A 27983-nucleotide genomic window follows, 5' to 3' on the forward strand; every position below is an offset into this window, starting at 1 on the left:
TCGATCATCTTGTTAATAATTTTTCCTCCTCACTACGTACGACTCTGGATACTGTAGCTCCTGTGAAAAATAGAGCCTCACATCAGAAGTACTTGACTCCGTGGTATAATTCTCAAACACGTATCTTAAAGCAGATAACTCGTAAGCTGGAGAGGAAATGGCGTGTCACAAATTTAGAGGATCATCATTTAGCCTGGAGAAATAGTTTGTTGCTTTATAAGAAAGCCCTCCGCAAAGCCAGAACAGCTTACTACTCATCACTGATTGAAGAAAATAAGAACAACCCCAGGTTTCTCTTCAGCACTGTAGCCAGGCTGACAAAAAGTCAGAGCTCTTTTGAGCCAACCATCCCTTTAACGTTAACTAGTAATGACTTCATGAACTTCTTCACAAATAAAATTTTAACCTTTAGAGAAAAAATAACTTATAATCATCCCACAGATGTAATATTATCTACAGCTACTCTTAGTACCATTGATGTTAAGTTAGACACTTTTTCTCCAATTGATCTTTCTGAGTTAACTTCAATAATTACTTCCTCCAAACCATCAACGTGTCTTTTAGACCCCATTCCTACAAAACTGCTCAAAGAAGTCCTGCCATTGATTAATTCTTCAATCTTAAATATGATCAACCTATCTCTAATAATCGGCTATGTACCACAGGCCTTCAAGCTGGCTGTAGTTAAACCTTTACTCAAAAAGTCATCTCTAGACCCAGCAGTCTTAGCTAATTATAGGCCAATCTCCAACCTTCCTTTCATATCAAAAATCCTTGAAAGAGTAGTTGTCAAACAGCTAACAGATCATCTGCAGAGGAATGGCTTTACTTACTTACATACTTACAACTTACTCCCCAACACTGGTTATAGCGGTTTTACCTGCTACCATCTCACCTATTGCATGGTTCACTCAAACATACGTTCAATTTTAAAACAGTTTTCTCTTGGTTTTGAAGCTACTTCCTGACTCTGTAATGGTGAGTGCTGTGAGTGAAGCTTGGGTTTTCCAGCTGTTTGTAGGAGTCTCTCTGTGAGCGTCCTCATGTGAGGCCTGAGAGCTCTGCACAGTTCTCACGTGCACAGCTGTAGCTGTAGTTGAATCTGAAATCCAATCCTTACTCAGAGAGAGCATGTTCCTACAACTCAGACAGTTAAATAATTTCTCAGCTTTAGAGCAGCTGAGGCCATTACTGTGAAAGTGCATCGCTGCTGTAGTATCCACAGATAGGTATGATGTAGAACACAGCGCGTCCCTGTCCTGTCTGCCATACCTCCACCCAGTCACAGCAGATGGCCGTCCCTCCCTGAACCTGGTCCTGCTGGAGGTTTCTTCCTGTTAAAAGGGAGTTTTTCCTCGTCAAGATCACCAGCTACTCACAGATACAGGGTTGTCTGAATGATTGGGTTTCTCTGTACCTCTGTGGGGGTCCTGAGGCGACTGTTTTTGTGATGTGGTGCTATTTAAATAACACTGAATTGAGTTTGCAGGTAAAATACATTTTACCAAAAGATTCTCTACAATAGTGAGGAAAAATGCTGTTACGCAATAAAAGATGGGATTTAGTGGAGTATTTCACCAACAAACATCTGAAAACTTCTTGTGGTGGAGAATAAACTGGGTTTGAAACATTTGTAAATCTCCTTGCTAAATTCTTTCCAGCCCACTAGAACAGTTTGATCCTCTGTTGTTGAGGCTGGCTTCAAACTGATGCATAAAAGCAGCAGGATGTTGGATTTTGTGGCCGATGTATGTTAGTCAGATGCTTGTTAGGTCACAATCCTTTAAGCTTGAAATGATGTAAAACATTTCCACTGATTCTCCTGGAAATGAAAAGAAAGTGTGCTCGAGGCCCAAGAAAGAAACTAGTGAGACTTTGTACATTCTAGTACAAAGTCATCTACACACACACCCTGAAACACACACACATGCACATACACGCTGACACAGCTGTCATTCAGTAGGGAAATGATCAGAAATCTTTACTAATGTCTGCAAACAAGCTGTTTCTCTTCTCTTCATTACAAAGTGAGCATCTTTGGTGTGTGTGTGTGTGTGTGTGTGTGTGTGTGTGTGTGTGTGTGTGTGTGTGTGTGTGTGTGTGTGTGTGTGTGTGTGTGTGTGAGCAGTCAGTGCGCAGACACAGAAGTGATGCATGTTACATCCTGAACATGAATGCGACACAGGTGAGTGAGGGACGACTGAAAGGCTCCCATCACTGCGTCAGCTACAGGAAATGATGCGAAGAAAAGGCAGCAGCTTCTATTTTACAACCTTCTAACGAATCACAGAGTTCTTATTGTGACTCTCTGACAGTGTGCACATGACCCGGGACACATTGTCAAAGCAAAATAATACAGAAATGGTTTCTGACATTTGATTCATGGAAATATTGTTGTCACAGTCTTCGAGAGTATCCTGCGATATTGGGCTCAGCTTAAGGGCCTTGCACTGTGATCCTGCACTAAACTGATGGTAAATGTAAAAAACTGTGATTCCCACAAACAAATGAATGCAACAGGAAGCACAGAAGAGCGAATGAGACACATTTACAGCAAACCAAGGACATTTATGAAGCGGCAGCTGCAGGAAACAAGTGTCCAAAGCAGGAAACGACCTCCCAGCGAAGTGGGTTCCTCAGGTGTGGCATGTCGAGCCAGCCCGGCAGGGTACCGCGAGCAGCTCTAGCTGAGAATGCATGTCTTTGACTGAGACTGGGCCGCGCTCGCTGCAGCAGGAAGCAAAGGAGAGAAGTTCAGTGTTCAGTCAGAGTTTGGAAAGCTGTGACGCCTGACCGCCTCCTACCTTGTCTGGCTGCCGCAGCTTTCTCAGCCTCCTCCTCCTTGGCTTTCTTAGCCGCCTCGATGGCAGCGACCTTGGCATCGTGCTCCTCCTTCAGGGCGTTCCACTCCTTCCTGTTGTTCATCAGCCGGTCCAGCATTGGGGTGATCTCCACGTGGAAGCGACTGAACTCCTGGGGCGACACAAATCAGACGCATCAGCGTTGCTCAATCCAAACTGCTAATGCTTCTTAAATGACACAGAGAGCCAGAGTGGCTCATGGGCCATATGCCGCTGCTCCACGCTCGCAGATGTTTATCTGAGTGGAAGCAGCAGCTGTGGGTGTCTGAGTGGGTGAGCTCTCACCTTATACACAAAGGCGCAGACAAAGTCGATGAAGCCACACTGCAGCTTCGGAAGTTCCTCCGCTTTGTTCCTGTCCATCATGGGCTGAAGGAGAGAGAGAGAGAGAGAGAGAGAGAGCTTATGGCCTCATCATCACTGTGGCCTCACACACCTGTGCGACTCCTACTCCGACGTTTATCCACCTTCTGAACTCTCAGCGGTCAGCTCCTCACGTTTTCCTCTTTAATGACTGCCGAGTTACTGCACAGTCCTCAAACCATGTACAAAGCCCTGACTGTGGGCTGAACTAGAGACCAAGGTCTTGGATGCTCAGTATTTAAAAATACATTTAATAAAGGGCTAATTATACAAACATGAAATGATGCAAGCTTCTTTCAAACAGGCATCACCTTTAAAACAGAAGCTGCTACATTCAAACGTCATTTCGAGGAAACGCTAAGGCGAGTCCTGAAAAGGTCACGATGGCTGCTGGAAAAGCCTCTGCAGAGTCCTGTCAGACCACAGTGAGTCACATGACCTCTGTGGCACAGGAAGCTCTCCCTGCTGACACTGCTTAAGATTAACTGAGAGCACCGCCAGGTAAGCGTGGAGGGCGGTGCTTCAGGTGTCTGAAGGGCACGAGAGAGCAAGGCAGGGGAGAACAGGAAGGTCGGAAAGGATTTGGTCAGACACAGTCACGGCTCTCTCTGTATCAGCGCTCCACACGATGGCTCAGCACCGCCTGCTCAGCAGCGCCACAGGGACGCCAGTCTGTCCTTTCATATTTGCTCGCCATCACTAATGAAACCCCGTGGATTTGGTCCACCAAGTCCTCCCCAACTCCAACTTCAGAATAAACACATGGAAATAACTGAGTGGAAATGTGTTTGGAACATTTCACTGTTCATCCAAATGAGTCTTACTTTAAACTCCAGAACAATCGAGTGAAGGTGGGGAGGTCCAAAGCCCTGATGTGAGAGGAGATCCAATCCCTCCACTGGAGCCTTCAGGCACCATGTTTGCCGTACATTTGAGGAACCGCGTACCTTCTTTCCTTTTATTCTAAATATTATTTTTTCTCACATTTCTGACAGGGAACAACAAAAACCCCACAGCTGTTTCTGTCTGTGACTGTGTCCGTGTCTGTGGGCTGTGGTTAGTTTAGAGTGAGGACAGCAGAAGCTGCAAACATCTGAGCTCTTACGATAGGCTGCTGCTCGAGGACTGTCCTCTCCAAGTCTCCCTGCTCCCAGAACTCTGCAGCGACAGACAGCGCCACCTGGAGGAGGAACCACACAGGTCGGGTCAGAGCTGCTGCTTTGAAGGAGAACACACACACACACACACACACACACACACACACACACACACACACACACACACATGCTGGGACTGGAGGAAGGACAGCTGCTGCAGTTTACCACGGAGCTGATAGGAGGAAACATTTGATGGAGCAGGAAATGATCCTTTGTGTTTCACATCGGCCACTAAATCTGAATCAGACTGCTACAGTGTCAGGCTGTCTCAGAGAGATGGAGGAGCGCTGATGAATAATATGGAAATTCAGTATTCAGCAGCGAGTTAGTCATCGAGCCAGTTTTGGGGAACAATTGTGGCGAAGCGAGCAAAGCCTGTAGACACAATCTGTGTGCGTGGGAAGCAGAGCGGAGTGAAACGTGGGAATTATCAGCCATAAAAATGTCAGCAGAATCTCACAGAGAATCAAGAAGCTTTTGTCTGTGAAACATCTGAGCGAGAGGCGTCCATCACTATCTATCTGCACCGGATTATCTGTTTAAATCACAAAGCAGGCTAAGAGAGTAACCAGGGTTAAATTACAGCGGGGTATCGAGCGTCTGCACGCCTCGTCGTCATTGTTACGGATGTTTCCGTATGACAGGTGCTCAGCTCTGAGGGTAGATTCAGGTGATGAAGGAGCATCAGAACACACTGGGAACATCCTCAGTGCCAGCTCTCACTGTGTCCGTTACAGGATTTTTAAATAGCAGAAGGCTCTCAGGATCAGCGGGATGTTCCCCTCTAAAGGTCAGACGCTTGGTAAAAAGGGACATTCCAGAGAGTGTCTGCTGATCCCGAGACCTCTGAGATCTGGACCCTGATTCTCACACGATCGGTTCGGTCTGCTGCACAGAACATGAACACCGCCCACGAGCATGTTTCGCAACACGAGCTGCATTAAGAATGTGACAGAAGAATCGAACCTGTTCTGAGCAGACGCCACATGGGCATTTACCCAGAATGCACTTCTACTGCTCCTCCAAGTCACAGACATCAAACTGCTGCAGTTCATTCAGACCCCATCACTGATGCTCACAGAAACCAGGTTTAGTCTTTAGACTGTGCAGTACTTAGAAAGTTTGGCCCCGCCCCCTGCACGTCCACCTGAGCAGGAACGTTTCAATTAAAGTGTGTTTGTTTGAATTAGCTGATCTAAATAATTAATACGGCTCATCCATGCAGTAAATCACCTGGAGGAGAGCCTGACAACGTAAACACGACTCCACCTGCCACCTCAGAGGAGTCCTGGGGGGTCCCCGCTGGGAGCCACCGTCCCAGAAACTAAATGCATTATTAGTCCTGCTTTCTGTCAGTTCGTGCTGATATTACATACTTTACAGAAATGCTGAGCCTGCCAGGCGCGCCAAGCGAGCGAGAAGCAGCAGGTTGCTTTTGATGCACGAGGCCGTCAGGAACCGACACCGAACGCTGCCTGGAAAAATGGCAGCGCTGACAAAACATCTCTCTACATCTACTTCATCATGGCGTGCCTCTCGCAGAGTGTGTGTGAGTGTGTGTCGGGTTACAGCAGAGGGCCCGTTTTACAACCAGAACTGAGACACTCGGGGGGCCTACCTTACTCTGGATCTCCCACGGTTTGGCGATGGCGGACAGGTCACAGGCTGTCATCATCATTGCCCTGCAAGCACAGCACGTGGATGGGTCAGAGCTGCGTTTCTGGGTCTCCTTGCTTGCCTGAGTGTGTGTGTGTGTGTGTGTGCTTCTGCATACATGACGATCTCTTTGCGTGTAGTCTCCAGCATCATGTATTTGGTCCAGTCGTTCCAGTTCTCGTAGGTCTTGGACTGGTCTACAATCTTCTGGAACATGGTCCTCTTCCTGCACAGAGACAGACATTCCAGTCAGCTCACAGGAACCATTCCGCTGTTATTGCAGTTATTCCAAAGCCTGGAGAAAGTGAATTAAGTCATTCTGTGGTCCCCTGCTGAATGTGGAAGTTTGCTCACTTACAAAGAAATAATCAGTCTCTAATTTTTATGGTAGTTTCATTTTAAATGAGAGTGACAGAGCATCAACCAAAAACCCAGAAAATTCATTATATAAACTGATTTTCATAAGAATTTGGTCCAAGCAATTCTGGCTCCCACAGACAGGCTCTGTACCCGTGTCACATGCACTACATGATTATAATCAATCAGTCAGGTACTCCTGATCTCAGCTCATTGTGTGAACAAAGCACAGCTGAAAGCTGAAGCTAAGCTCCATGCAGGATCTCGCTTCATGGGGTGAGGATCATGAGAAAGGAGGTGGGTGGAGCTAGTTAATGATCTGAAGGCAGGCGGTTCCACAGGTATGTCTGAGATCTGCAGGGAACATCATAGAAGGCTTGGTGCTGATCAGATGAAGCCAAAATTTAGCTCCTTGGCAACAACTCAACCCACTGTGGTTGGAGGAAGAGAATTCATAAACATTAGAGACTGTTTGAATTCAGCAGGGATCAGGTAACTATCCCCCTGCTGTAGGTCAGGTTACTGAAGCCTTCACATTCCAAAGGTAACTTTGTGGAATGATGCTGCTAGCGTACTGACTTGAAGTACAGAGCCAGATCAGTGGCGATGATGGCGATGTCCATAAGGTGGATGACAAGGTCGTGCTGACGGCGGTTCAGATTCTGATAAATGTTCAGCGCCTGAAGCAGAAGAAAAAAAAAGACTTTGAACAACAAGAAAGGATACAAAGGTCGAGGTTCCTGCACCTGAGACTCGAAGAGCTCAAAGACGCCTCCTCTGATGAAGCAGAGGTAACGCTCAAACATCTCAGCCCCACTGCTGAAGATGTGATGGCAATCAAATCATCACTGCACACGAACAAAGCTTCACATCTTCATATTTAACGTGTGTGTATATACCTCATCTCTCAGCAAAGTCTTTCCAAACTCCAGATGGTGTCTTTCCAAGATGGAGGAGCCGTGAAGCTTCGCCAGAGGATTACCAGACCTGCACACAAAAACACACACACACACGCACAATGGGAGGTTAGAGTGTGATAAATCATGCATGTTGAGCCCAGGGTGGGCCTGGCTGCCTGTGTCCACTGCTAATGGTGGCTTTCATTAGCTCATCCATCAGCGGGAGGAGCAGAGCAGCTGGAGGCGTAGCTCGTCAATATCGACTCATTGATATTCTCCGTGTGTGACGTTGACTTCACTTAAAGAGCTGAGGTCAGCTCGGCGGCTCACGGGACAAGCGACTGTCGCTCGGAGTCGATAAACGCTCCTCAGAGTAAACAAAGGTCTGATTTCCAGAAAGTTTCAAAGAACGTGACTGATGCTCTTCAGCAAATCAGGACACGCCGCTCACAAAGGTGACACCTGCTCCCTATTCAGGGTTCCCACTGCTGCCCCTGCACTTTGGCATCCTTACATGAGCAATGTGCAAGTACAGAGGGTCGCAGCAGTCTCACCTTCTCACTAAGACACAGATAAGTTGTAGCCACATGTATCAGCGTGGTGTTTGTTCTTAAACAGGCAAACTTTGATTTAGCTGTAAGTTTATATGGGCAGTGTTTTTCAATGTTAGGGTCTGCGTGTGACACCAGCCTTCAAAAACCTGTGGAGCAGCTTCAGAAGAATGTTCCTCACTGTGAATCATCTACAGAACATCATACCATCAACATACTCAACAGCTGGAGGAATCTCTGTGCGCAGGCTGATAAGGATAGATCAGGAACACTTGCAGCATCTGTGAGTGGCTTGACTACAGCTCAGTCAATGGAGGGAAGACGGCACGTGTGACTACGATGGAGAAATGTGTTCCTTTAAAATTGACAACAAACAACAAACAACCCCAACAAACTCATGAACTGTCCAACTTTTACAGACACGTCACTACCTCCAAATCTTTCTGTTAAAAGGGAGTTTTTCCTTCCCACTGTCGCCAAAGTGCTTGTTCATAGGAGGTCATATGATTGTTGGTTTTTTTCTCTGTATGTATTATTGTAGGGTCTACCTTACAATATAAAGCGCCTTGATCTGGCGCTGTATAAATAAAACTGAACTAATCATCATAATGATGTCGTCATGTTTTTCTTATATATATACACTTTCTATAGTGTTTGATTTGAACATTTGATTGTTTTCTACGTCACAGCATCCTGACTTTTTGTAATTGTGGTTGTAGTTTTCTTTTAGTGGCTTATGTTTCATTAAGATTTGTTAATAAATGCCACATTTTCTGCACATGCTCCTGTCAGAAGATCTGCTTCTTAAACCAAACAGTAAAAGCTGCCTTCGTGCAGGGCCTCGAGTAGAAATCAGTGTTTGATTTGATCAAATCGAGCCAACAGACTGTACAGAAAATATGGATGTAATTTTAAGCCCTAAACATTGTTTCTTTGTAATGACCAGCAGAGGGAGATTCCTCTGTGAGAAAATAAGGCTCCTGCTTGGCTGCTCTCTGAGCTCAGGAAACAGTCTCAGATGTTTTTAAGTCTTCTTTAATATAACATGTTCTGCAAATGACGGAAAACAAGCTAAATGCTCCACTGGTGGCTACACCCATCTCATATATGCAGCATGCATGCCAAACACCCCCACCCCTGACTTCTTACTTCATCTGGTATAGGTTGTTGGTTCCTCTGTGGTCGATATCGTGACAGAAGCCGGCGGTTACCATGGCCATGCACTCCAGGTCTGTGTAGTAACGCTTCAGATCACCTGTCTGAGAGTGTCAGTCACACAGAGCGGATGTTTATTCATGGAGTCGGCGTGCAGGTGTGCACATGCACACAGACACACACACACAGATATGCACACACAGGGATTTACACCGATCCACACCCAGAATCATTGCATGTGTCTGTGCTATATGAATATAAACTATGACTCTGAGTGGTTTTCTTAATAACGACCACTTCAGGCACACTCCATTATCTCTGCCACAAACACACAAACATGCATGGCCACATGTACAGTGCGCTCCACATGATAATGAGCAAAATAATGAGATGAGAGAAAAAGAAGGAAAGGATGTTCATCACCTTGACTGAGAGAATGAAGAAGAAGAAGAACGGGGTGAGCAGAGGGGTGGGGCTGAGGGATACTGAGTGTGTGTGTGTGTGTGTGTGTGTGTGTGTGTGTGTGTGTGTGTGTGTGCACTCGTGTGTGAGACCATCAGCAGGGTGAACATTGTCTGTCCAACGTTGAATCCGTGCCTCCAGTTGTGGTAGGTGATCTTCCTGTAGCCTTTACTCAGGGAGTACATGAACCTCACCAGGACCTGCAGAGGAAGCACAGCATGAGGTCCAGAGGTATTAATAACAATCCTTACATTTGAAATGATGCTAGTTTATTTAGTAGTCTGTCACTTTTAACCAATAAAAAGTGTAAGTGTGTGCATGGAAATGTCTGTTCTTAAACAGTTCATGCTAAACTTCATTTAAAGCCCCTGAATTGACGTGCTGTGTGAACATTAGCCATCTAATTTTTCATCATCTCTTATAATTTGATATCCCAAAATGCTCCTGGCGAGTATTGTGGTGATGACTTTAAACCATGTGCACGTCCAGCTGTTGCTGAGACAGAGTTCACATCACGTCTGTGGTCATAAAATCTTTTGAACGCCCGGTGTTAGCCTATCTCAAGGACATTACAGGCCACCAGTTGGATCCCCTGCAGTTTGCCTAACAGGTCGGTGGATGATGCAGTGAACATGGGACTGTATTACATCCTGCAACATCTCGACCACCCGGGAACTTATGCCAGGGTCCTGTTTGTGGACTTTAGTTCGGCTTTTAATACCATTGTGCCTGAACTTCTCTCCTCCAAACTTTCCCAGCTCAGCGTGTCACCAGCTACCTGTCAGTGGATCACCAGCTTCCTGACAGACAGGAAGCAGCAAGTGAGGCTGGAGGAGATCACCTCTGAAACTCGGTCCCTCAGTATTGGTGCCCCTCAAAGATCTGTCCTCTCACCACTATTGTTCTCTCTCTACACCAATGACTGCACCTCCAAGAACTCAGCCGGTAAACTCCTAAACATAAACTCCTGACACCACCATCATTGGCCTCATTCAGGATGGTGATGAGTCTGCATACCGGCAGGAAGTTGAGCAGCTGGTGCAGTCAGCACAATCTGGAGCTGAACAAGCTTAAGACTGTAGAGATGACAGTGGACTTCAGGAGACATCCCTCAACACTGCTCCCCCTCACCATATCAGACAGCCCGGTGTCTACTGTGGAGATCTTCAAGTTCCTGGGTACCACCATCTCCCAGGACCTGAAGTGGGAGACCAACATCTCCTCCATCCTCAAAAAGACCCAGCAGAGGATGTACTTGTTGAGACAACTGGGGAAGTACAGTCTTCCACAGGAGCTGCTGATCTAGTTGTACTCTGCAGTCACTAAGTCTGTCCCGTGCTCCTCCATCACAGTCTGGTATTGTGCAGCCACTAAACAGGACAGGAGCCGACTGCAGCGGACTGTACGGGGAGCAGAAAATATCACTGGTGCCCCCCTGCCCTCCATCCAGGACCTGCACCTCTCAAGAACCAGGAAACGGGCAGGGAAAATCATCACAGACCCCTCACACCCTGGACACAGACTTTTTGACCTGCTGTCCTCTGGCAGACGGTATAGAAGCCTGCAGACCAGGATGGGGCTTGCCAGCATGGCCTCAGAGCTAACAGCTGTAACTACGCTGGTGTTGAGAGCAGGTGACTGCTGTTTCATCACAACCAGCGCTCTGTTTCCTTTGTGCAGGTGTACTGAAGCAGCCCTTTAATCCACTGGGGAAACCCCAGCGCAAAGGCCCTGAACCAGGCTGCTCCATGTTCACTCACACCTGCAGGTAGGAAGATAGCCAAGAGTACCAGGGGCACGTACACCCCTCCACCGATTGATGGAGGTCAGCTGCAAACTTTTCTCTTCCCTAAATGACACTTTACCGTATTCTTAGTTATATGTAACCACTAACATGATCATTGTGTTACATGTAACATTGAAACCATCATAGCTGCTGCTGTTCCCGTGTGCGTCGCACTTAAAGCCACGGATGGGGGCACACGGACCTCTCTGGGAATGTGAAACTTGTCCACCACTTTGAGTTCGTAGTACATCTTGACGCCACACTTCACCAGGTCCAGTTCGCTGTGTTCAAAGTCACAGAAGTGAAACTCGAAGATCTCAGCTTTCTTGGAGTTCGGCAGTACCTCGGACTGTCGAGGAAAACAAGAACAATGCATCAGACCAATGTGGGAATATTTTATTTGGTCATGACCCGGAGCTCCGCGTGGATTAGGAATAATAAATAAATCATCAGAACAAACAGCTCCCTTCTCATCCTGCCCTGTTTTTCTTTTTGTGTGCTGATGGGAGCGTTTGGCATTTTTACCAGGATCTCCTGAAGCTCCTCCTCCTCGCACTCGTCCGGTTCCTTCCCCCACCTCTCTCTGGTGTTCTGCGGACAAACACACATCGTCAACAGTCACCTTGGATAAAATGGTTTGGCATCCATCAACTGACACCTGATCTGAGGTCAGAGCAGGTTGTCTCTCTGACAAATCACCTCATAGAAAACCTGACAGCTTATTCCAGCTTACAGATGATGCTCAGCTCCTGCTCCTGTCATCCACATCCCCCAACAAAGCTTCAGAGAGACAGCTTTTAGCACGAATACTCAAACAATAAAAGACAGACATAAAAGAGAGCGCTTCATCTCCATGTGATTAGAATCACATTTATCCAAAAAAGTGCTGTAATTCAACGACTCTTCAAGTCTTCCACTAAAGATGTTCACTTACTGAAAGTTTCATTAATCAGAGCCAAAGAGATTAGTTTCAGAGGCCATCCTCATCTCTGAGGTGCTCCTGCCTGAAACAGGAGGAACGAAACTTGAGTGTGGAGACACAGACTCACTCACCAGGACGTTTTGGATTTCATCTTTGCGACACTTGACATGGTAGAGCACCATGTCCTGGTAGATGTCCTTCCTGTTTTCCAGTTTGTTCATCTTATCGTAGGTGTCGGTGTTGAGCACCGACCAGCCCAGGAACTGAGTCAGAGACTGGGAGAGAAAACACTGGAGCTTCACCTCACAATCAGCGTACAATTAAACAGTATGTGTTATTGCGATATAGTCTAGTGGGTAAAGGTTTGTTGTGTGTCGTGTGTAGTCCTGTATATATCTGCAGCCTCAGTCAGCTTTAAATTTACAGCAGCCGGCACCACAGGACGCTCCCTACTGTAGGGTACAGTTCATTTAGTGATAAAATCAGGGCAACAATATTAAGAGCAGAGGTTTGTTGATGAGCTGAGGGTGTTTTGTGTTGCAGTGAGGTAGCCACAGAGACATCAGTAAAAGCCTCCAGGCCTGATTATAAATAATGCAGACACTCTGAATGGCCTGCAGTGTATTTATAGTAAACCAGTGGCACACACACTGTACCTCCATCAGGGTTTCATCCATCTCATCAAAAGGTTTCCCATCCTTCCTGTTATAGAATGTGGCCACACCCACAATCTCTTCCTTCTTGTTGACGATGGGCATGGACAGAACGTTCTTAATGGTCCAACCAGAGTCGTCCAGCGGCTCCGTCTGAACATGAAAACACCCTGAGTTTAATTAGCAATGACAGGACGGCCTGCGTGCCCACTCTGAGCTGGTCTTATAAAGGAAAGAGTTATTTATTTTCTGTAATAATCTTTTTGTCCTACAGACCGTCTCACAGTAACCATGTCAGGCAGTCTGCCTCCATCAGTCAGCAGACATCTGAGATGTTCAAATGACTGACTGCAGCTTTAAGCCAGTGTAACAGGCCCCACACTGTCAGCAGACCTGAAGCACGATCTGTGTGTGAGCTCGGACAACAGTACTCACCACAGTAGAACGATTAGAATAAATGCACTCGGAGCTTAACAGCCCTCAGGAACATCATTTAAAGTAATGAGAGCAGAGAATGTTGGAAATGTCACCGATTTATATGTTCATGATTAGTCTCTGGTGTACTGTTATAGTACAGGACAGACCACTGTAGTGCCAAGGTAATTTTTTTGCATACTTCATTCCTACACGTCCTTCGAGCTGGCTCGCACAGTGCAATCAAATTCCAGCATCTTCTTCTACTGAACATCTGATTACAGATGACAAGCCAAAGCGCTTTCACCGAGCCCTCAAACAGGAAGCTAAAACCTACTTTTTCCTTACTGAAAGACTTCAAACATCATTATGGTCATGTTATAATCTAAGGTAATACTGCGGATGATCACTTTAGTCTGGAGTCAGTGATAACTGACAGCAGGTCAGTGCTGAAGTCATTCAGTAACATCTTTGTGTTTTATGAAGCATCCCTGGAATGATAGGTGGCGTACAGCTTACCTGAAAGCTGAAAAACTCGTCCTCAGCTGCGTTCATTATGTTACAAATCTGTGGGAAAAGGAAGTAAAAAGGTGAGCATGTGAGGGGAAGAAGCTTCACGTGTTAGCAAAAGACTTCTGAATCATCTGGAAGCTTCAGAAGCAGAAATATCGATGAGAATGAGGAGAAATGAGCAGAAGGTGGGATGAACGTGCTCTGGCTCTGTGGAAGAAAGAACCACATGTTCAGGTGCCCCCCCCCCATATCCAAAACCATCACCGTCAGGCTCTCAGCTTTTTCTCTCAATCATGGAAACGTAACTCTGCAGAGGAATAAAGTTTTCACCTTGTACATAAAGCAGAAGGGGAAATATGAAGCGGGAGAGATGATGTAGGCGTGACAGATGATGAGGAGCAAAGACGACGGGAGGACGGGACAGGAGGAGGACAGACGAGGAGGAGAAGGAGGATTAGACAGACGAGCGGCGGCAGCGGGCTCGGCGGTTTGGGAAACACTTGCCGTGATTAATTACAACGGTTGCAGAAATTACAATTATACATCACAGCAGTGTGTGGCTGAGCACTTTTCATTTCCACAGCGGCATGCACGCTGACAACTGTGTAATAACTCTGAAGGCACTCTGCATCGACCCACCCGCACCCTGCAGCAAACATGAATGGAAATCAGATTTTTAAAGGACAATGATCTAAAGTTTTCACTGTCTGCACATCAGTGACAATGATTTAAGACTTTATTGTTTAAGGAGTTATTAACGTGGTTCTGACCAAGAACACAAAGTACAGTAAAATTACAAGATTACTGGGAGCTGACGTTTCTCATAAGAGACAAAGGAAGAAGGGCATGTTTGTTTTTTTACACAGAAAAGCTGATCAGGAATATTTTATGCAGTAATATGACACAAAATTTAAACACACGTATTGCCAAAAATATTTAGATGGTTCACTTCAGGCTCCAGATCATTAACCTGTGTTTTTTCTAATGGCCAGCAGGGGGCAGCAATTCAGGCTGTAAAAAACAGTCTATGAGAAGCTAAACTTGCTAAACACTTGATTTACAGCTTTGCTGACCAGTGTATGGGCTCCATTCATGTCTTACTTAAGAAGATCTGATGCTTACTTTGTAAACGGGAGTAAAATAGATGATAAGTAGAAAAGCTTTACGGTTGAGATGACAGCGACCTCAGTTTCTCGGTCAGATCATCACTTCTGGTTTTAAAAGTATTAAAATGCTAACTTGGAGCTTCTGAATGAATTCCCGTGGGGTAAGAACAGCAGAAACATTGGAAATTGATTATCTTGTGACAGCTAATGTGAGCTCGTAGGAACAACAGATACTGACCAGCCCAGTTTCTGCTACATAGGTGGGTAAACCGCTGACCAGGGCCCAGTGATCTGCTGGAGGACTCCTGGAAATGAAAACATGCCACACAGAAGGTTAAAATGCCACAATCACCTTTAATAAAAGCGAACAAAGTGTACATTTCAGTGGTAATACTCAGTTTACTGTATCATTGTTAAGCAAATGTCATGTAAAACGAGCTCAGGTCAAATAACGTCTGTACAGCCTTCGGTTTGCACTGTGGTGAAGTTACTGTGAGCTGCATTGTTTGCACAGCGGTTATTAATGTTTACAGAGCAGGGTGGGATCACGGAAATCACAGCCTTATATGGCTGAAGGGAAAATATATCAGTGGCGCTGTGAGGCTTGGCTGTGAGGCTTCGCAGAGCTCCCGAATCTGTCTTTTACCCTCAGGTAAAATCTTTATTTTTCTCCCACATAGAACGTTATTACTATTAAAATCAGCGTTCTCAAATGTATTCTTGCTTCATTTAATTTAGTGCGTTTAACTTCACTTGTTTTATATATTAACTTACTTGTATTGAGTCACCTGTGCTCTCTCAGAGGACCGCTGCTCATGTTAGTAAGGACAGACTCGCCAGGCTGCTCATGTTTATCATTATACTGTCGTCACTCTTCCACGTGTTGTGTTCAGATTGTGATTCCTGTGGATGTGTTTTTTAGGACACATCAGGACTCCAAGTATTCACGTTTGAATTAAGCCACTCTTCCTTCAGTGCAAAATCTTTAAAATGCAAAGTTGTAATATATTCATATTCCAGGTATTCCTCATAAAGTATGTTTGTAACATGAGGCCATTTGCATTTTTATTTATTTTTTCATTAATTTAAAAAAAATGCAGTTTTTGTATCACTACCCCACTCTTCCACAAGTGGGGTCAGAAATGACCCCAAGCAGTTCCTATTGAATCTTCTATGAAACTTTCATTCTTAGCAACTCTGACTGTCCCACTTACACTTCTGATGGATCAGGAATTAATTTTTACACAGTAACGTATATGATTTATAGTCAGGGCTGCACATAAGTGGTCCGCAAGTGTGCATTCACTGTCAAAATAAAAGTATTCCCGGAAATTCAGAGAATACGCGCTTCTTTTGCGGTGGAGGAACACCAAAGTAATTGCTTATGGAGCCTGCTTATTTGACATCTTTAAGAGTTCTGAACAAATGTCTGTCCTCCTCCAGAACATCTAATGTACGCAAACGAGCGTTCCAACTTCTTATCTGGTATGCATCTTTTATTTTGACAGCAAATGCACACCTGCGGACCATTTATGTGCAGCCCTGTTTATAGTTTCCTGTGCATTTCAAACATTGTCCTTTCTGATGTTTTTTGTTTTAAATATCTAAAGTAACATGGCTACTATGAGGCCAGCTAGGATCCCTGTGGCCCTACAAATGATCCAGGATGGATGGGATGAAGAGCCCACTGGAGGCTTTGACTCAGAATCTGACATCTCAGATATAGAGGATCCAGACTATTGTCGACGATTTTGAAGAATAACAACCGAGTTTATAGCAAAATGCATTGTTTCTATTTGGGGTCATTTTTGTCCCCTCTCGTGGAAGAGTGTAGGTATTGGTAGGTTGTGCATCCAAGGGTTAAGAGATCCCTGCATCCGTGCTCAGATTTCCTTCCTTGCAGACACATAAGTGTGACCCAACGTAATGCTAGTGGTCAAATCTCTGCAGCGGAACTAATATCTGCTAATGTCACACCTGCTGAGACTTACGGTATGACTTTGATGTCCTCTTTGCCATGGAGGATATAGTCAATCACTTTGTAGAAGATGATTTCCTTGAGAGGTCAAATAAGATCACAGTTAGTTTGCTGAAACTCTCTGCACAGACTCAGGTGTGAAATCAGGTGTAAACTCCACACACAGATAAAAAAACAAAAAACCCAACAACAACACTGTGTGCCCACTGTGTGTGAATCCTGATAAACTAGAGCCAGATAGGGGAAAGAGATTAGAGGAGAAAGACTTTGATAGGGCTGGAAGCATGATTTCACTCAGTGTGTGTCACAGAAATGAGCTTCTGATTGGCCTGCTGATGGAGATACAGTAAGCTGGCACGTTTTAACCTGCTGGAGGTGCTACAGTCACTGTGATTGGAAGCACTGAGTAACAGATGAATGCCACATGGACTTGGATCTCAGAGTTTGGTCAGGACCTCCTCACCCTGCCATCAGGAGTTTTGGGTCCATCATAAGGAGGAACCTCTCCCATCAAAACGGGCCACAAGTCAAAGAACTCCTGCACACATAACAGAGAGACAGAGAGAAAAAGGCAGATTTAGAGGAGAGAAACATTAGCGTTAATTAACATTATTCTGGGAAGATGTGGTGCTTTTGTTCAGTCTTCAGAACATGCCCAATTTCACAGATCACAGCGCAGCTTCTACTGCTGTTTGTTATTAAGTGTGTTATTCATGAAATCCAGTATTGTAAGCAGACGGCCATCTGTACAGACACACAACATGTGTTTGTTCTCTGAGAGCAGGTGCTGGGAATCAACTGGCAGCTGCTTGTAATTAGGTGACAGCCACAGCCAGTAAGTAGTATTTATGGCACCGTGTTAGTTATTACAAATACATGGAGAAGCTAAGAAGATACTTTAAATATACTTTTGTCAGCAGAAGAAGAAATCAAGCAGATCAGATAAAGAAAGCCCAAGGAGTCTGAAAATATGCATTCCCAAAAGATGAAGATAAAAAACACAATGGATTCCATAAAAACAAAGACTGGATGGACGCAGCATAGAAACAGGGATGATACACTTAAACATGTTGGTTCAGCAGGTCCTGGTCCTGAACCCAGACCATTCACATTACAAATAGCAGGTTGCTAGACAGCTTCCTAAAGATTTCTGGCTCCTCTGTGACTCTGGCTGTGAGTGTGTTGTTGCCTACCTTGGTCTTGGTCATGTCCAACAAACCCACAGAGTAGCGGTCACAGTTGAGGAAAGCTCGGACTGTGTACAAGGCTTTGTGGAACTGCCTCTCGATGTCTGTCATCTCCTCAAACACCTTGCTGGCTGACCACAGCAACACCTGGACAGCAAAATCAAACGGAAACCTTGAACCAAGGACAACCACGCACTCATCTCTGCTGCTTCTCTTCCTTCTAATGTCTGGTGCTTTTTTTTGTTCATCATCACTAAAGAAAGTGGCTTTGCATAGATCTATCCTTACCTGTCCTCTCCTGGTCTCACAGTTGTGTAGGTAGCTCAGGTGGAAAACTCTCAGTGCCAGGTTAGCAAAGTTCAGATATTTGTTCAGGGTCTGGGAGAGAGTAGAACATGAGTGGTGAGGATTTTGAAATGCACGCTCTTACATCTCAAGGAATTAATTTGCAGACTTGGAGCTTGTGTCCATGTTTTAATGAAGAGCTATAATAATCCTAACCCAGAATACACAGTTCTGATGAGTTGCTGTCAAGAAACTTGCAGAAACACCTCGTTTTTATCTTCAAATGCAATGTTTAAACGGTCGCTGTTAGTTATGACAAAAACATGCCTCATTATGTCTCTCCTGACATGCATCATGTTTGGAGCAGCAAAAAACCCCCAAAATTAAGCAAAAAATGACTTAAGGATAAAAAAAAAAAAAATCACAAAGACTGCACCAAAGAGTAAAACAGTGAAATGTGCATTATTAGGTCTCTCTGTTAATAAATGGTTTTGTAATTGATCAACAAACGGATTTACCGTGCCTTACAGAAACCTGGTTACAGCAGGATGATTGTTAATTTAAATGAATCAACACCCCTGAGTAATAGTAACTATCAGAATCCTCGAAGGTCGAGGAGGAGGAGTGGCAGCAATCACTCCAGCTTATCAATCAACCAAAGACCCAGGCAGACTTTTAATTAATTTGAAAGCCTGTTGCTTAGCCTCGTCCACACTAGCTGCAAAACTCAAAAAACAATTTTACTTGTTGTTGTTTCTGTTTCTAATTTCTACTTCTTTGACTTTTTATCTAAATGAAGTATATGCAAACCTTCGGTCCGACTTGGTCACCTTACAGATCTTACAGCTCTTCATGATGCAAAATTAGTCCTGAATGCTAACAAAACCAAAGTAATGTTGTTTTCCCATAAGTGAAGCTCCGAACATCAACTCAGGAAAGTGATACCATAGAGCTTGTTGACTCATACAAATGTCTTTGTATTTGATAAGGATCTCAAATTACATACTTGATAAAAAAAACCTCAAATTTACTTTACAGTTTTTTTTATAGATTAAAATCGTGTTTCTCTATTGCAACTTGCGTTAAGCTTGTTTTTATCGCGATGCTGTCTATCGATTTTCCTGTCCCATTACCTTAGCTCAATTAGACCCCATTACTGTGCTGCCCTAAGATATATAACAGGCTCACACTTCATGACTCATCACTGCACTTTGTATAGCCTTGCTGGATTTACTTCACTCAATAATCGAATAATGAAGCATTGGTATATTTTTATATACACAGCCATTTTAAGAAAATTGCCATCATATACAGTGGGGCAAAAAAGTATTTAGTCAGCCACCGATTGTGCAAGTTCCCCCACTTAAAATGATGACAGAGGTCAGTAATTTGCACCAGAGGTACACTTCAACTGTGAGAGACAGAATGTGAAAAAAAAAATCCATGAATTCACATGGTAGGATTTGTAAAGAATTTATTCGTAAATCAGGGTGGAAAATAAGTATTTGGTCACCCCAAACAAGGAAAATCCCTGGCTCTCACAGACCTGTAACGTCTTCTGTAAGAAGCTTTTCTGTCCCCCACTCGTTACCTGTATGAATGGCACCTGTTTGACCTCATCATCTGTATAAAAGACACCTGTCCACAGCCTCAACCAGTCAGACTCCAAACTCCGCCATGGCCAAGCCCAAAGAGCTTTCGAAGGACACCAGGAAAAGAATTGTAGACCTGCACCAGACTGGGAAGAGTGAATCTACAATAGGCAAGCAGCTTGGTGTGAAAAAATCAACTGTGGGAGCAATCATCAGAAAATGGAAGACATACAAGACCACTGATAATCTCCCTCGATCTGGGGCTCCACGCAAGATCTCATCCCGTGGGGTCAAAATGATCATGAGAACGGTGAGCAAAGATCCCAGAACCACACGGGGGGACCTGGTGAATGACCTGCAGAGAGCTGGGACCAAAGTAACAAAGGTCACCATCAGTAACACACTACAACGGCAGGGAATCAAATCCCGCAGTGCCAGACGTGTTCCGCTGCTGAAGCCAGTGCATGTCCAGGCCCGTCTGAAGTTTGCCAGAGAGCACATGGATGATACAGCAGAGGATTGGGAGAATGTCATGTGGTCAGATGAAACCAAAGTAGAACTTTTTGGTATAAACTCAACTCGTCGTGTTTGGAGGAAGAAGAATACTGAGTTGCATCCCAAGAACACCATACCTACTGTGAAGCATGGGGGTGGAAACATCATGCTATGGGGCTGTTTTTCTGCCAAGGGGACAGGACGACTGATCCGTGTTAAGGACAGAATGAATGGGGCCAAGTATCGTGAGATTTTGAGCCAAAACCTCCTTCCATCAGTGAGAACTTTGAAGATGAAACGAGGCTGGGTCTTCCAACATGACAATGATCCAAAACACACCGCCCGGGCAACAAAGGAGTGGCTCCGTAAGAAGCATTTGAAAGTCCTGGAGTGGCCTAGCCAGTCTCCAGACCTCAACCCCATAGAAAATCTGTGGCGGGAGTTGAAAGTCCGTGTTGCTCGGCGACAGCCCCAAAACATCACTGCTCTTGAGAAGATCTGCATGGAGGAATGGGCCAAAATACCAGCTACTGTGTGTGCAAACCTGGTAAAGACCTATAGTAAACGTTTAACCTCTGTTATTGCCAACAAAGGTTATGTTACAAAGTATTGAGTTGTATTTTTGTTATTGACCAAATACTTATTTTCCACCCTGATTTACGAATAAATTCTTTACAAATCCTACCATGTGAATTCATGGATTTTTTTTTTCACATTCTGTCTCTCACAGTTGAAGTGTACCTCTGGTGCAAATTACTGACCTCTGTCATCATTTTAAGTGGGGGAACTTGCACAATCGGTGGCTGACTAAATACTTTTTTGCCCCACTGTATCTACAACAAGTTCATTGCCCTCCAGAACACCTACAATCTCAGAGCCAGGAGCTGGCTGCGGTTTAAAGTAGAACTTGTGAGCACAGAGCCAGGAATGTCAAGTTTGTCTTATTTCGGCGTGTGGTCTTGGAATTATCTGCAGCTCAGGATGAGGTTGGAATTTCTTATCCCTTTATCTAGTTTTAAACAAAAACTGACAGAGGTCCTAGTCCCCAACTGTACCCGTAAAATTTAAATGGCTTGAATTTGAAACTGTTTTAAATGTTGTAATGAATTTGATATATTTTGCTGCTTCATATTTAGTGGTCAATGTGATCATTTCATACATTGTTGCAGTTGTATATAAACTGGCTTGTTTTGCACTTTACACAATGCTGCTTCTTAGAAGCGATTCAGGGGAAGTGTGAACATCAGATGGGTTTCATTCATACACCACCACAAAAACAGCCGCCTCATGAGTTTCCTGTCACTTTATTATTCAGTTACACACAGTTTTTCAGACTGTTGATGGTTTTCTGATAAATCTGCTGTGTCACAGTTAAACTACATGACGTATCGTTCACATCGGTGGCACCACAAGAACGCGATTAGATCCGAGTGGAACGTGGTTTGGGGTTAGGGGGATGCAGCTGGCTCAACAGCCACCGTGAATTGTTCCTGGTGTGTTTGAATGTGAGTCTGTGTGATCCAGAGTTTTGAATTTTCGAATTAGTTTTTATTTTTATTCCATTTTGACTTTTTGTTTTACTTCAGTTTAGAGTCAAGAGTCAATGTTCTTGTTTCAGTTTAGTCTTTATCTGTTAGAGGCAGGGTTTATGAAAATCAGTGCCGCTGTTACAATAAAAACACTTTTTGAAAACAGCGACTCTCTGTCTCGTACCAAAACTGAGCATATTAACTCTATAAGCTTATTTTCATTGTTTTTAGTTGTAGTGAACTATAATAAGTTTGGTCTCGAATGCTGCAGCTGACCATGTGATGTCTGATTGAGCCAATGGACAGTGAGGAGGACACATCATTAAAAGCAGGTGGACTATGTCAATCCAACAATAACCATACCTGATGTAGTCAGGACCTCTGGAGTTCATGTGAGTCAAAGTTTCATGTTTTTCTGGTCACGTCTGTAACATCTGTAACTTCGACTCCTTGTGTTTGTGATTGGTCTTAAATGAAGATCATTTTATTGGGGATTATTCTGGAGGTACGCTCGATAGTGTTCATTATCAGTTCTGTCTGGTTTCTTCCACATTAACACTCAGTCTAGTCCTGTTGCCAGGTTTTCTTTTAGTCCGGGTCTATCTGGCTCCAGGTCTGAGAAACTGACCTTACTTGTTAAAACAAAAGGGGATGCAGCTACCTAAATATCACTGACAGCACGAGACAAAGCGGAAGAAGAAAGTCTGCTGAGGGACAAGCGCTGTTACAGGTTACCTCTTCATCCTTGGCAGTGAAGCACGGGCCATCCAGCTTGTTAACAGCCATCATGACAGCCACCATGTCTTTACCGTTCATGATCGGGACGGCGAGGACATTCTTCGTCACGTACTCGGTCAGCTCATCCACAAAGCTGCTGAAGTGTGTGCTCTAGGAGGAGAGAGAAGAGGCAGAGTGGATATTTCACTGTATCTAATTATCATTGCTTTCTCGCTGCACTTTTCAAAACTCCCAGAGCTGCTTTGATGAACGCTCTGATGATATCCATAAATGCTGTAAGTGAAGCCTCTCCGTTATCCTCAGATGCCACGCGCTCTCAGCTGCGCTCCATCTATGCTTCATCTATGCTTCCTCCTGAGCAGCAGGGGTCATCAATTGTTCCTCTGGGGGTGTAACACAGGAAAAGCAGCTCATTAGCTGCCAAGCTAATCATATGATTGTTGGGTTTTTCTCTGTATCTATGAAGCGCCTTGAGGCGACTTTTGTTGTGATTTGACGCTATATAAATAACATTGAATTGAATTTAATTGAATTGAAGAAGGAACAAAGACCTGCACAGGGACCCATTTGGCTATGACGAGGTCTCTGTCTTTTTCTGGATGTTATCTGAGTGAGGCAGGAAAGGGATCAGAGCACATGCAGATGTTTAAGAGGAAATATGGAGAAAGTTTGATACTTGTCTGCTTTCTGCTGAAAATACACTTGAAATCCACCCATCCATCTTCTAGAACAGGGGTGGTCAACTCCCGGCCTCGAGGGCCGGTGTCCTGCAGGTTTTAGATCTCACCCTGGGTCAGCACACCTGAATCAAATGATTAGTTCATCTGGAGAACTTCAAGACATGCTGAGGAGGTCATTTAGCCATTTAAATCAGCTGACATGTCTAAAATCTGCAGGACCCTAGAGGCCTGGAGTTGCCCACCCCTGCTCTCAAACAACCAAGTGCAGTAGGATATAAAATCAGGTGTGACAGTTAAAACTGAATAGATGCTGAAGCTGAAAAACACGTGAAACCCTTCTTCTCCCCTAAAAACACAGCGTGGAGTTTTCTTATCCAAACACTTCCACCGGAAACTGAAACGTCTTCAGGTGCATTCGCTGTTTTGATTCTAAAAGAAGGGCACAGAAACCCTGCTGTGGCTGATCCTGGATCAGCTGCTTCATCTGCTGCCTGACAAACAAACCCACTGCACAGATAGGGCACTTTGCCAGCTTGTTATTAGGTGACCTTTGACCCTCTTAAGCTCGCAGAGCTCATCACCCTGCACATGGATCATTTACCCATTTTTAGATGGAGACACAGTATCGTTTACGCAACTCTTACACGGTTGCTCTTCCTGTTTGGCTCTTCATTCCAGGGCACACACACCTGTAAGTACAGCTCTGCAGGTGTGATAAAAGGTGTGCCATAGTGCTGAGTCTGTGGAAGCAGCGGCCTGTGTGACCTCTGCGACTAATCTGGGATTGCTATTATTCAGGACAGATTAACCTGTTTATGTGGAGCCTGTCCACCTCCCTCCCTCACACACACTGATAAATAACAGGGTACCACTCTGAATATAATTGCGTTATTCTCGGTCTCGGAGAAACTGAGGCTCTGAGTGTTTGTGTTTCATGTGTTTGTGTGAACCTGAAAACCGTTTCACAATGAAGAGCCAACAGGCTGCTGGGAGCACAACTGCTGCAAATAAACTGGGCACAATGAGCTTGAGCCCACTTTGTTCCTCCGTCAGCAGCACAGCCTTCTGAGGTCAGTGAAAGGATGCGGTGGAAGTGATACAGAGGAGCGCCTGTGTAATGTGGGCCGCTGCCCTACGTGGCGTGAATGTCTCAAAAAGAGCTGCCAGAGCGGGCGGACCTGCAGGAGCATGATGCGGACACGAGAAAATGCTGGCCAGCTATTTTTAAATGTCAGAGGTATTGGCTGTAATGAGATTGAGAGGAATTAGCAGCATAAACAGCATGGAGTCATGTCACCCTCTGGTGGACACACCGAAGCCGAACGGCTCTGATAGAAAATGAAACGGGTCACAAAAGCATCAAAAACACAGATGACTGCAAACATTCAGGGAACCTCGAGGCTCCTGTCTGTTAGTGATGTGTCGGTCGCGAACGAAATGGTTCTTAGAGCCGGCTCTTTGATGTGAACAACGGGAGCCGGTGTTGTGCCAAAAGTGATTGTCTGCCAAAAACTGATTTCCGGTATTTGCCAAAAACTGATTGCTCATATTTAAACTGCTATAATTAACTTGTTGGGCTATAATAAGTGAAACATATGTCAAATGCATCCCTCATGGATGACACAAAGTCATATTGAGCCACAAACAACATTCGTGTAACAAGGTAGAAGCTGCAATCAGATTTTTGGCAGCGACTTTTATATAACCTTTATTTATGCAGTAAAAAAATGTCATTAACATTAAAAATGTCTTTTGTAAGAGTAAGTTGGCCGAGAGGACAGCAGAAATGGCAGCAAATATTACAATAGTTCTGTAAAAATATTTTAAGTTGGGATAAAGGACTGGATTGGTTATAATGTAAGTACAATAACACAGAGTTGTAAAGATACTTGAAAAAACAGATAATTTTTTAATTCTATATATAACCCCTTTGTAAATGCTGTTCACCGAAGTCTATTTACCAACATATGTAAAGATATTACACATAAAAAATACACGGAAACATTGGAAATCAATTTATGGCACAACACCGGCTCCTTATTGCGAGCCGTGGGTTATTTTTTTCTCTTTCTCTCACCCTCTCTCTTGCACTTTTTTCCCGCTTCACTCCGCATGTACTCCCTTGTACTTAACGCTGGGATGAGCGGGGAGGGGCGGTAGTTACACTCTCAGTAGCACAGGAACAGAGCGGGAGGGAAAGAGAGAGAAAGAGAGCCAGGGACAACAACGTCACATTAAAAAGGTATAGTAATCATCCACAACTATATTCAGTTGCAGATGATAAAGGATTCAGAAAGTTTATTCATGCAGGTCCATATGACAGAGAATGTGCATGTTCTTTTTGTTTTCATATTTTAATTTATATTTAATTGTGTTGTGGTTTGCAGTGTTTTGTGTTGTTTCACTTTAAATTTGTTTAAAAGGAAAAAGCTGAAAATTTAAATAGTTAAAAATTGAAATGTGAATAGTTGGTTTTTGTATCATATGATTTATTTATTACATTTTATGTGGAGTGAATAAATAAAGGTATATTTACGGTGGCCCCTACAGACAAAGCACGTACAAACTCCAAAACACGTAAAAACTCAAAACACGTACAAAAGACAACAGAAGTGCTCCAGGATGCTAGGCACAGTGTTGAGTGGCTACACAAGCCAGCAAGTACCAATGACCGGATTTGGTGTGTGGTAGTAACAGGAAAATGAATATTTTTTAAAATTATTTGATAATATATATGAGTGCTTGTGTATAAATACACAAACAATACATATATGCTTTCAATTGTGTACGTGTTTTGTCTCTAGGGGCCACCATAAATATTTATATATAAACATATATAAATAAAACCACTTTTTTTTTACATTAGTAATTCTTTTTGTGCATAATTTTATATTATTGTTAATAAAAAATTAATTAAAGCAACAAAACAACCTGAAGAGCCGGTTCGGAGCCGAAAGAGCCGGCTCTTTTTAGTGAGCCGAACCGAAAGAGCCGGTTCTCTAAAAAGAGCCGGAAATCCCATCACTACTGTCTGTACTGACTGTCCACGCTGTAGTTTGCTGCTAAATTAACTGCTATTACTACAAATAACTGGAGTCATAACTGCATTAATTCCCTCTGTTTAAACCAGTCGTGAGTTCTTTTACATGCTTTCATAAAGTGAACGTGTATCTGAGAGGATTTCATCTTAGCTAAACAGCCACATGCTGCTTTTAGACTCGAGATGTTTTTGGAGTCTTTACTTCATATGTGATGGCACAAAGATGAAGGTTTCCAATCAACCAATCAATCCCCCATAAAGAGTACTTGGGGGGGGGTTATTACCTGTGACACGTCAGAAATGTTGACCATCTTTTTGCTGGTGGCCACGTGGCCCACGATGCCCATATCCAGCGGGTACACGATTTCACTGTCGGGTTGCACGAGGCACTCGTCAAAAATGGCGTCTTTATGAACGTTGAACAACCTGAAGGTAAATATGGAGACAGAAACGTGACCCAGGGTGAACAGGCCCTCTCTGACCTCACTAAGTGCTGGAAAGAAGCAAATCCCAGCGTGCTCCGTCACTGGTTCCTGAGGAGGAAGTGTGACCTCAGAGATAATAAACATGTCCAAGCTTCATGTTTACATTTAAAATCTTTCAATTGCCCCAGGGGGACAAATAAAGCTATCAGCATTGCTGCTACCTGCACTGCTTTCAGACACTGAAGTGGGTCTGCAATCACCTGGTGGCGAGCTCAGCGACGCCGTTCCTCTGCCGGTACATAAAGAGACTCATGCGATCCACCCGCAGCATGAAGCTGAGGTGCTTCATCAGCCTGAAAACGGACTTCTCCATGTTCAGGTTATCCTGGATGTCACGCACCAGGTCGATGAGGATCTCGCTCTCATCCACCATCGTCAGCTCGTGAAACGTGCTAATGTTTACTGCCGTCTTGCGGTTGGGATCCAGCAAGTCCGAGATGATCTTAGGCCGGAGGTTCATGTCGAAGTACTGCTTGGCAAACTGCGGGTTGGCATCGAGGAACTGCTCTGCTGCTGCTGCATCCACCATGATTACTGCTGACAGGGGGCAAAGCTGATTGGAGAAGAGCTTCCACGAAAGACAACAAGTAGCAGATGAGTTTAATGCTGAGAGAAATATAATTTCGTGCAGAAGAAGAAGAGAAACTGGATTTGTTTAGCCAAAACAATGAGCTAAAAGATGCTGAAGGGCCTTTGTCTTTTCTCAGCATTTTACTCTCAGATATGATAAGAATACAGAATGTGGTGTGAAAAGCATCCCTGCTCTGCACATACTTTTATCAATCAAACCATAAAATAACATAACAATGTAAAAACAGTTAGCAAGAATAAGGCGGCTGTACCTGTGAAAGTCCTCCTGCTGTCTCCGGCTAATCCGTCTGTGCTGCAGATGTCTGAGAGGAGAGAAAGGATTACAGGGATGGTTTTAAATGGTCATGTGTGGACATAAGCCTGTGTCCAATTACATCTTGGGGATTATAGGCCTTCCAGTGTTCAACTTCTTTCTGTGTCTCAACAAAGCTCTTCTAACACTCGCTGATCTTCTTCAGGACCAGGAAAATTAATATTTCTCCAGTTTTCCGTTTACTGGACGGTTTTTGGTTCATGCATCCAACCAAA

At 44.3% G+C, this 27983-nt stretch overlaps 1 protein-coding gene across 2 annotated transcripts; it reads right to left on the minus strand.

The window, feature by feature from the left end:
- Nucleotides 1-2547: 2547 nt before the first annotated feature.
- Nucleotides 2548-27839, minus strand: pde6a (phosphodiesterase 6A, cGMP-specific, rod, alpha). Of its 2 annotated transcripts, none has more exons than XM_085175633.1 (24): nt 27707-27839; nt 27065-27398; nt 26664-26805; nt 22657-22809; nt 18309-18398; nt 18027-18167; nt 17297-17371; nt 16847-16911; nt 15094-15160; nt 13756-13803; nt 12826-12975; nt 12301-12444; nt 11773-11838; nt 11450-11596; nt 9554-9661; nt 8994-9103; nt 7294-7381; nt 6974-7074; nt 6156-6263; nt 6000-6063; nt 4330-4404; nt 3147-3230; nt 2805-2973; nt 2548-2727 (listed from the first exon to the last, which is right to left on the minus strand). In XM_085175633.1, the coding sequence occupies exons 2-24, from the start codon at nt 27391-27393 to the stop codon at nt 2684-2686; spliced, it is 2568 nt and encodes an 855-aa protein (XP_085031759.1). In that variant the 5' UTR covers nt 27394-27398; nt 27707-27839; the 3' UTR covers nt 2548-2683. The 2 variants fall into 2 exon arrangements, with proteins under 2 accessions (XP_085031759.1, XP_085031768.1); XM_085175642.1 differs by having other exon boundaries at nt 27065-27401.
- Between the last annotated feature and the right edge of the window lie 144 nt (nt 27840-27983).

Source organism: Neolamprologus multifasciatus, chromosome 2 (assembly GCF_963576455.1).
Source record: "Neolamprologus multifasciatus chromosome 2, fNeoMul1.2, whole genome shotgun sequence".
Lineage (NCBI taxonomy): Eukaryota > Metazoa > Chordata > Actinopteri > Cichliformes > Cichlidae > Neolamprologus > Neolamprologus multifasciatus.